The sequence below is a fragment of the Borostomias antarcticus genome (genome assembly GCF_949987555.1).
Source record: "Borostomias antarcticus genome assembly, chromosome: 8".
NCBI lineage: Eukaryota > Metazoa > Chordata > Actinopteri > Stomiiformes > Stomiidae > Borostomias > Borostomias antarcticus.
The window spans coordinates 26259717-26270959 of NC_140241.1; the positions used below are offsets into that span (position 1 = coordinate 26259717).

At 45.4% G+C, this 11243-nt stretch overlaps 1 protein-coding gene across 1 annotated transcript in view; it reads left to right on the top strand.

Moving 5' to 3' along the window:
- The window catches only part of fibcd1b (fibrinogen C domain containing 1b), a gene marked incomplete at both ends in the record, with an annotated part of 126028 nt that overhangs the window by 80929 nt on the left and 33856 nt on the right, over positions 1-11243 (top strand). Inside the window, one exon of the mRNA XM_084441671.1 lies at positions 10162-10258. Coding sequence (XP_084297797.1) covers positions 10162-10258 — 97 coding nt within the window. The remainder of the gene's footprint in view (positions 1-10161; positions 10259-11243) is intronic.

Genomic DNA, 11243 nt, shown 5'->3' on the forward strand with positions numbered 1-11243 from the left:
TGGTCCGCATCAGGTGTAGCTGGCGCCGGTGTGCCTGGGTTTATAAGGGCCATCCAAAATCAGTGTTTCCTCTCTCTCCTCAGGAGCACCTTGTATGGTTGACTTTTAGTTTACACCTACCCTCACCATACTGTTGTAATTGCATCCATACATTGCACAACACCACTGACATACTGATAGTCACATTCATATTATTTTATTATTGTTTGTAGTTTTCAGCAGCCAATTAAATATTTTTAAACTTTGCTTTGGGCGTGTAACTACCTCCTTGGTGTGCCTCTTAATGAGCTGGGTCATAATACCACACACACATCCTCTTGACTCCCCCAATCTCCTCCTGAGCCAGTGTAAAAGCTAGCGCACAGAGATGGGGAGTGACGGGTGGAGATGAGCGTTGATGAGGGCCAGTTGCCCGTCTCCAAGGAACACGCTCAGGCCTTAGGTAATTTAATCTGCATTAGCCATATGGGTAGCTAGCGTTGGAAACAGGCAGGCCGTGCAATGGGGGCTACTCTAATCTCAGAGAAGCCAGCAGACAACTATGTACCTTTAAGAACACTGCGATCATCCACTGTTGGTTTACTAAAAGTTCCCAGCAACAGTCGGAAGAAGATTAGGAGTTGTCATAGAAATTGTAGATTCATCACCTCCTTTTGTAATTTACCACCTCCCTCAACCTTTCACATAGCTGTGCTAACCTAATTCATGGCAGGATGCCCTCCAGGAGGTCAACACTTGTCTACTCCAGAATAACCATCCTTTGTCCCTTTGTCTCTTCAAGAAATTACCGCCTTTTCTCATGTCACGTGTCTGTATTCTCGACCACTGTTGATGACGCCTGCCATTTAATATGACGTACAATGGGTTAGCCAATCACATCCTCAAAGCACCATACTTGTGTTTTGCTTGAATATAAGGCTGCGCAAGATCAGGCTGCAGCACTTCTTTGGATCAACCACTCATGTGCGTTGTCCTGAAGTCCTTGCGCTCGTATGTTTTCTCAATAAACCAGACTTGACCTGTTTGAGCGAATCTTGGCAAATCCTGTTTGACTAGATCAGTTAAAATCCATTACAGAGTGCAGCCTTTGTCAGTTATGCCCCAAAGCTATGGAACACAATACCTAAAGATATCAGGGAAGTCAGTTTGCTAAATACTTTTAAAAGAAAGCTTAAAACGTATCTCTTCACTTAAACTTTTAACTAGCTCCTTTTTCACTTGGTTGCTACTGCACTTCTTTTAAAATGTTATAGCTGCAGCCTATTGGAAAATAGCCACACTATTTGGGAAAATGGTAATCTATTGGGGACAGATTAGGTGTGGGTTTTAGTAGGGTTAGGATTTCTTTCTTTCTTACTTATTATAGTTCTCCCCAGTTTTTTGCCGCTTAACTACTTCTTCATACTTTGTGCTAGAAACTTCATTCAAACTTTAAAATGTTCATGACGTTTAGCTATTAATCGGATGTATTCTGATTTTTTATATTTTTAATCGTTTTTTAGTAATTTAACTTTTAATAGTAATTTTTGTGTCATTGAAACTACTGGTGGAATGTTCAGTAGCTTGATGTTTTTAGAATGGTGGAATGTTCAGTAGCTTGATGTTTTTAGAGTGAAAATATTGACACATTGTGTAAACTGTTGGCACTCCTAGAGTTTTGAACGCTCACACACATATTATATATTAAAATGTTCACACAACTGTGCTGATTCGTACAATGTAAGTATCTAAGCTGTGTGACTTATAGTTTTCGCTGTGTGACAATTTGTTCGGCAACTGCGCTCCCCATTGAAACGTATGGTGACGCACTCTAGCTTTTGAGCTGCAAATTTTGCATTTTTACTCTTTTTCTAACTTGTCGCTATGCCTACAGTTTAAACAGCTCATACACATATTATATATCGAAATGTTCACACAACTGTGCTGATTCGTACAATGTAAGTATCTAAAAAAACTGCACTCCCCATTGAAATGTATGGCGAGTGAGTCAGTGAATTCTGTGTGTCCTGTGCTTTGGTGCTGCTGTGCTGTGGTTGCTATGGTGACAGTTCACAGGAGAGAGCTGGAAGGTATCTTAAAGGTGGGTGCATGGAGATTGCCCCTGAGTGGGCTAGAGACACACGGGGTACGTTAAGTAGCTGAGCGCTCACTCTTAGAATGCTCACTTTAAAACCACTTAACGGTCTGCTCTAACCGAGCGCTGAGTTGCTAGGAGACGAGAACTTTTCACCCTGCTGTCAATCATTTGTGATTAGTGAGCAGCATCCCAATGATTCCCAAGCCAAAACGCGCCCCTTGTTTTTTTTTTGCTCAGGTGATGATGATTATGACGTGGTGTTTGGCTCAAACAGATCATAGTTCAAAACTGCTCACTTGTGCTCTGAGCAGATCAGTCTGAGCGTAACTGAGCAACCCGTTAAGTGAATTCTTATCACTGATCGCTCACTGAGCGCTCAGCTACTTAATGCACCCACGGTCTTCGCTGGTGAAGGCAGGTGGTTGGCCCGGATTGAGGTACACTGTCCACGACCTGCTATCCCATGAGAGGGCGGAGTCTCGCCGTCACGCCACTAACCACGCCACGGACCCCTCAACTCAGCCTCTGAGTGAGCTAGAGACACAAGGTCTGAGCCGGTAGGTGCACGGAGATTGCCCGGAGGTCATTGCACTGCCCCCGACCGGCTCTGACCTGAGGGAGCGGAGTCTCACTACCACGCCACTATCCATGCCACGGGCCCCACAACTCAGTCCCTGAGTGGGCTAGAGACGCACGGTCTTCACCTGTGGCGGCGGGTAGGTGACCCGGAGAGGGGTACACTGTACACAACCGGCTCTGACCTGAGGGGGAGGAGTCTCGCCACCATGCAACTGTCCATGCCACGGACCCCACAATTCAGCCCCTGAGTGGGCTAGAGACACACGGTCTTTGCCGGTGGGTGCATGGAGATTGCCTGGTCCATAGTAGTACTAGCAGTAGCTGTTACATACAGCTGCAGCAGCTATCCCACCTCACATTTTCTCCAGGAAATGTACTTTCTAGTTATTATTATTATTGTTATTATTTAGTTATTTTATTTTCATTTATATTAACTCACAACATTACCTTCTCTGTAGCAGCAGGCCTGCCGCCCTAACACCTATCCTCTCAGGCAACCTGCTTCTCTGCTGCCTCTATACAGTACTGTATCCTGTCAGGCTGCCTTTATACATCCTCAGAGGCAGCCTGGTTTTCAGCTCCCTCCAAGTTTCCTTACAGGCAGCCTGGTAGGTATAGGCTCCACTAGCCCACCAGAAATGGCAGCTGATAGGCATGCCTCTGAAAGGCCACTTAAGAGTGGAAACCGAGAAGGATGGATTAATGAATAACCACACTTTTCAGTTCTCTGGATGTGATTGCTATTTGATTTACAGGACTGGATCCTGCTTCTAGTTGTCCCAAACCTTCTTTCTTTTTCTCCATCTCTCTTCACTTGCTCTTTCTAACTCTCTCTCTCTCCCTCCATCCCTCTCTCTCTCGCTCTCTTTTCCATCACCCCAAATAAGGTCTGGTGAAATTCACAGAAAACCCACTCTCCATTATGTTCTTCTATTGCACATCACTCAAGGCCTCCACTCAATTTGCACTTGTCCATCCTCCATTTCAGTTAGAAAAAGAGAGGGAAGGAGGGATTCTCAGAAGTTGGGCTGAAGTGGTGCAGGGGAGGGTTGAGTTGACAGAAGCAGGCTTATTACCAGGGATATCTATCCATACCTGAAAACTAGTCGCCTTTCGGCTACAATCGCCGTTTTTTTTTGTCAATTGGGTCATTCACATGAATCGTACAGATCCGGGAGTTTTCCAAAAAGGGGGGGGGGGGGGTGAGGGGAGAATGACTGCGTTTGATGTTCAGGCTAGAATAAAACTTATTGGATAATACTAACTGGTTAGCGTGGCATAGATATAAGTACAAACTTGGATGCTACAAGCTAAATGTTATAGAGTAGTGGTGGGCCAATTCAATTCAGAACGTGAAATAGTGACTAAAAACAGCAGACGAGATCCTACAGATCCTGTTGGATGTAACGTTGCTTGATCTCCAGTTGAATAACGTCATGTCAACAGCGTCCAACATCCATTCCAATTGCGCAAGTTTTCTCCCAGGATCTCCACATAGAGGTTTTTTCATCAAGCCCAAATATCTCCGAAAAGCTGCTGCTGCTAATCACTTGTTAACGAAATCTCTGATCAGCTGTAGTTTGGATATTTGTGCGGTTTAAAATTAGGATAGAGGACACTACTAGTTGCCCCTCAAGCAGAAACGAAACATATGTCCGGTAGCTTTCTTTCAAGGAATTCCAAAATAAAAGTCATGGAAAACAATTACACAACAAAAAACACAACTTCTTTTTTTTACTTTACTTTTTGCCCCCCGACCCCCCTACCATAACTTGGTTTTGGACCTTGCCACCTTTTTCACTCTCGGGAGTTTGCAGGTCTGTCTATCTCAGGTGGATCGTGTCACATCTGAGGGGCAGTGTTCTCATCTCAGCAAGCACAGGACAACTGACTGCTCAGCCAGCTACTGTAGCTATCCTCCTCAGAATTCTATTCTCCTCTCCTTTTACACCAAGCTAGGTTTGTTCCTCACCTTTAACACAGCTAACTATCCTCCTCACCTTTAATACCCCGTCAGCTGTCCTCTTCACCTTTAACACTCAGCTAACTATCCTCCTCACCTTTAACACTCAGCTAACTATCCTCCTCACCTTTAACACAGCTAACTATCCTCCTCACCTTTAACACTCAGCTAACTATCCTCCTCACCTTTAACACAGCTAACTATCCTCCTCACCTTTAACACAGCTAACTATCCTCCTCACCTTTAACACTCAGCTAACTATCCTCCTCACCTTTAACACAGCTAACTATCCTCTTCACCTTTAACACAGCTAACTATCCTCTTCACCTTTAACACAGCTAACTATCCTCCTCACCTTTAACACTCAGCTAACTATCCTCTTCACCTTTAACATAGCTAACTATCCTCCTCACCTTTAACACAGCTAACTATCCTCCTCACCTTTAACACTCAGCTAACTATCCTCCTCACCTTTAACACAGCTAACTATCCTCCTCACCTTTAACACTCAGCTAACTATCCTCTTCACCTTTAACACAGCTAACTATCCTCCTCACCTTTAACACTCAGCTAACTATCCTCTTCACCTTTAACACTCAGCTAACTATCCTCTTCACCTTTAACTCAGCTAACTATCCTCCTCACCTTTAACACAGCTAACTATCCTCTTCACCTTTAACACAGCTAACTATCCTCCTCACCTTTAACTCAGCTAACTATCCTCTTCACCTTTAACACAGCTAACTATCCTCCTCACCTTTAACACAGCTAACTATCCTCCTCACCTTTAACACTCAGCTAACTATCCTCCTCACCTTTAACACTCAGCTTACTATCCTCCTCACCTTTAACACTCAGCTAACTATCCTCCTCACCTTTAACACTCAGCTAACTATCCTCCTCACCTTTAACACTCAGCTAACTATCCTCCTCACCTTTAACACTCAGCTAACTATCCTCTTCACCTTTAACACTCAGCTAACTATCCTCCTCACCTTTAACTCAGCTAACTATCCTCTTCACCTTTAACACTCAGCTAACTATCCTCCTCACCTTTAACACTCAGCTAACTATCCTCTTCACCTTTAACACTCAGCTAACTATCCTCTTCACCTTTAACACTCAGCTAACTATCCTCTTCACCTTTAACACCCAGCTAACTATCCTCCTCACCTTTAACACTCAGCTAACTATCCTCCTCACCTTTAACACCCAGCTAACTATCCTCCTCACCTTTAACACTCAGCTAACTATCCTCCTCACCTTTAACACAGCTAACTATCCTCCTCACCTTTAACACAGCTAACTATCCTCCTCACCTTTAACACAGCTAACTATCCTCCTCACCTTTAACACTCAGCTAACTATCCTCTTCACCTTTAACACTCAGCTAACTATCCTCTTCACCTTTACACCCCGCCAGCTGTCCTCTTCACCTTTAAGACCCAGCTAGCCATCCTCCTCCCCTTTAAGACCCAGCTAGCCATCCTCCTCCCCATTAACACCCAGCTAGCTATCCTCCTCCCCTTTAACACCCAGCTAGCCATCCTCCTCCCCTTTAACACCCAGCTAGCCACCTTCCTCCCCTTTAACACCCAGCTAGCCATCCTCCTCCCCATTAACACCCAGCTAGCTATCCTCCTCCCCTTTAACACCCAGCTAGCCATCCTCCTCCCCTTTAACACCCAGCTAGCCATCCTCCTCCCCATTAACACCCAGCTAGCTATCCTCCTCCCCTTTAACACCCAGCTAGCCATCCTCCTCCCCTTTAACACCCAGCTAGCCATCCTCCTCCCCATTAACACCCGGCTAGCTATCCTCCTCCCCATTAACACCCAGCTAGCCATCCTCCTCCCCTTTAACACCCAGCTAGCCATCCTCCTCCCCATTAACACCCAGCTAGCCATCCTCCTCCCCATTAACACCCAGCTAGCTATCCTCCTCCCCATTAACACCCAGCTAGCCATCCTCCTCCCCATTAACACCCAGCTAGCCATCCTCCTCCCCATTAACACCCAGCTAGCCATCCTCCTCCCCATTAACACCCAGCTAGCTGTCCTCCTCCCCATTAACACCCAGCTAGCCATCCTCCTCCCCATTAACACCCAGCTAGCTGTCCTCCTCCCCATTAACACCCAGCTAGCTATCCTCCTCCCCATTAACACCCAGCTAGCTATCCTCCTCCCCTTTAACACCCCGCCAGCTGTCCTCTTCACCTTTAACACCCAGCTAGCTGTCCTCCTCCCCTTTAACACCCAGCTAGCCATCCTCCTCCCCATTAACACCCGGTTAGCTATCCTCCTCCCCTTTAACACCCAGCCAGATTCAGATTCAAATTCATACACAATTAACAATAGACAGTATTTTCAAAAACAACAACAAATACAATATTTTCACTCTACAGTGAAATGTTGCTGCCGGCTCTGTGATGTGCTCTAAAGTTTACAAGTGATTACAAATACACAATTTACAAATTACACAAAGCTATGTGGGGTGGCTCGTAGCCTGGGAGGTAGAGTGGCCTGCTGGGGATTGGAAAGTACCCCGTTTGATCCCAGCTCCCGGCAGTAAAGTGTCCTTGAGCAAGATACTGAGCCCCAAAAAACTCGCGTGCGGCACGGTGGCGCAGTACTTCACCTCACAGCAAGAAGGTCTCCCGGGCCTTTCTGTATGGAGTTTGCATGTAAAGAACCCAATACGAAAAACATGCAGAACAACAGATTGCTAATGCTGTTGGGAGCACTAATGCGGACAGGTGCACTTGGATTGGTCCCTGGGCACAGCTCAACCACGCGCCCTTGTCTCCTCCTGGCTGCCCTTGGGCTTTCATTGGCGGCAGCCTGCTGCGTGTGTGTGTGTGTGTGTGTTTGTCTTTGCGCATGTCGCCCATTGCACACGTGTTGGAGTATCCACATCGTATGACAATAAAGCCCTCTTCTTCATACAAATCTATATAGGGGGATATATTGTCTGTACAGATGAGTCACGGGTGTATTATGTACATGCTATCTATGACTGTTAATTTTGGCAGCTATTTTAGATTTAGTCTTAGTCTTTAGACAAAAATGCATGTTAGTTTTAGTCACATTTAAGTCATTTTATTCTTAGTTTTAGTCTACGGAAACTCTGCACATTTTAGTCTAGTTTTAGTTAAGAAAAAAACTAATAAAATTTTAGTCTAGTTTTAGTCACATTTAAAAGTCCATCCTAGAGCCACATTAAACTCTTTCACTTCCCCTCGGTTCTTCTCAGGCCCAGGGTTCCATGTCAGTAATAATCTAGCCTCAGTGCTTAGGTTGTTGACTAGATGTCCCTCCAAGCGAGCTGATTACATTGCCCTTATAGTATATGGGTTGAGCATACACTAATATGGCTGTGAGCTCATTATGTATTACTACGAGAGGCCAGTTGCACGCTCTCAGTGTATGTTAGCTAGGCTAACTGAAATCAGATTAGACCTGCTGTGTACAGATCGCTCCATCCTTCACGTAAAGGACTGTTAGTCACCTCTTATATACCCTTCTGTGCTGGATATAAAGAACTTTAATAGCCCTAGTCTCAGCCACAGACGGTCTGTCCACTGTGCACTTACTAAATCATTCATTCTCTATGGGAGTCGGACCATCCCTGGCAATAACGTTACTCGTTCCCAGCATAAATTAACTGTTGGCTAGCTGGCAATGGTAATAACAATTGCCCAAATAGACAATGTATCTTGATTAATGTCATGTGTGGCATTTCCTATAGTCTGAAATGAGTTTACTAGCTTAACGCTAGCTAGCTCAAGTTCAAGCACTTGGCACTGTCTGGAAGAAAAACAAGAACAGACATCTGCCAAGCCAGCAGCCATCGATAGCCAATAGCTAGTAACAGATATCCGTTGTTCCTTTAACAGAGCTGAGCTCTGTTACCATCAACAGCCAGCCCAGATATCCACTCTTCCACCGCGCTCGCGAAATATACCCCTCTTCTATCACGTGTTCCAATGTGAACAACCAACCACAAAACTCTGAGAACAACCAATCAAAAACTTAGGCCTATCCCACGGCATCTGCCGACGTTTTTAATAACTGTATGATGCCGTCTAGAAATCACGTTTGGAGGCGATGGACAAACATCGAATTCTGAAGTCTGCCAAGTGAGACCAGGCTGGCATGGCAGCTGCCGCCATTGGTGAATGAGTGAATGAGAGGCCATTGTAAAGCACTTTTTGATAAAAGCGCTATAAATGCAGTCTATTTACCATTTACCATGTACAGTTAGCCTCCTCCTCCCAATTCTCACTCTCCTTCATCAACCTAATATGATGGTGTTGATGTTGACAATAGTGACAGAGATGATATTGATGATTATGATGTTGTTGACCAGAACCATGATGATGATAATGTTGGTGAAGGCCATGCAATACCGCAGTCCTATGTTATTGTTTGCATTCTATGTTGAAAACAAAACAATTCTATTGGTTATCATGGAACTGTCAGGGTTCAGTGGTGTGTAACATGCTGTCGCAGAGAATTGCCTTTGTGATTTCGACAACAACAGGATCATCACACACACACACACACACACACACACACACACACACACACAAACACACACATTTGCAATCATGTGAGCAGCCATTTGCATTTATTTTCTAACATTGTCGCAGACTTCCAATTTCATCACATTCATAGCTGTATAAAATGTATGTCCGAATTTTGGAAAGACAAACATAGACATGTGGACAGAGCCACATACACACCCACATACAAACAGTTTTCCCAACAATGTCCAAATAGTTCATAGCTAGCATCAGCCATTTATCAAAATATATTTGTTTGTTAAGTGTCTCCCATGCTGTATACTCCACCTAGCCTGATGGAGTGCCATGCTTTAGAGATTATGTGAACAGGAGGATAGCCTAATCCCATATTTTCTTTAGTCTTACATTTTATGGGAGGGATTATTGTATAAAGAGAATATTCCATTTCGTAGCTTTCAATCAAGTTTTAATAGACTGATTTTATTAACTTCAGACAAATTGCCTTTTCAGAGGGGAGAGCATATGCATTATTCATCAGTGAGAGCAAAGGCATTCATGACTCAGGGAATTTAAAGGTGTTCTTAGATCCAGATGATCCGTGCTCCACTCACACACACACACACACACACACACACACACACTCTCAGTCACTCACCATGACTCATCACAATAGAGTGGTTCAGTGGTTAATCTCACCTGACTGCTAATCTTGACCAGGGGCGGACTAGGGAAATAATTCAGGCCGAGAAATGTAGCCCCAGTCACACGAAATGGACAGGCTTTCCGACTGTGAATAATAAACTGTCGGCAAGTTGTTGAGCGGGGGGGGGGGATTGCTGACAAGTAATTATGATTGTCGTGCGATTTGTTGACGGGGGGGGGGGGGGGGGGCAGGCCAGTTAGCGCGCCAGGCCACCGGGAAAACTCCTGGTGCTCCCGATGGAGAGTCCGCCTCTGATCTTGACCCTAACCCTGTGCCCTGCCCATGACCTTTGAACCTTTGCTTTGGTTGTCTAGGTGATCCAGCGCAGGGAGGATGGCTCAGTCAACTTCTTTCGTGGATGGGACTCATACCGCGAGGGATTCGGCAAAATCACTGGAGAGCACTGGCTTGGTGAGTGTGTCTTTGCATCGACAGTGTGTTGAGGAGTACACGAGTGTGTTGAGGAGTACACAAGTGTGTTGAGGAGTACACAAGTGTGTTGAGATGTACATGAGTGTGTTGAGGAGTACACGAGTGTGTTGAGGAGTACACGAGTGTGTTGAGGAGTACAGGAGTGTGTTGAGATGTACATGAGTGTGTGGAGATGTAGGAGTACAGGAATGTGTTGAGGACAGGAGTGGGCTGAGGAGTACATGAGTGTGTTGAGGAGTATAGTAGTGTGCTGAGGAGTACAGGAGTGTGTTGAGGAGTATAGTAGTGTGTTGAGGAGTACCGGAGTGTGTTGAGGACAGGAGTGATTTGAGGAGTACAGGAGTGTGTTGAAGAGTATAGTAGTGTGTTGAGGAGTACCGGAGTGTGTTGAGGACAGGAGTGGGCTGAGGAGTACAGGAGTGTGTTGAAGAGTAGAGTAGTGTGTTGAGGAGTACCGGAGTGTGTTGTGTGTTGAGGAGGTGGGGTGGGGGTGGGGGGTATTAAGCCAGTGGTCTTCCAGCCAGCATCAGTGGAGCTCTTGCTTGCTTTACCAAGGCTGCTCTGCTGTGGCATTGCCCCCCTCCCTCCAATCACCGGTTACTCTACCTCCAGGACAGACATGGTGTAAAAATGGATCAGAGAGCAATATCTGCTTCTTCTGCCTCTTTCAGCTCTCCATCTCTCTCTCTTTCTATCTCTCACTCTCTCTCCCTCTCCATCTCTCTCCATTTCTCTCTCTTTCTTTCCTATCTCTCTCTCTCTCTGGTAACCACATATCTTTCTCTGTTCAGTATCTCCCGTGCTCTCTCCCATGTCCTTTTGGTGTCTGACTGATGTTTTTCTCACCTCGCATCGTTACCGTCTCTCTGGCTGCAGCTGTGGTGCTCTGCATGTAGCCTCCGCGGGTGGCTGCGGTTTTGTTTCTGTATTGTGTGTGTGTGTGTGTGTGTGTGTGTGTGTGTGT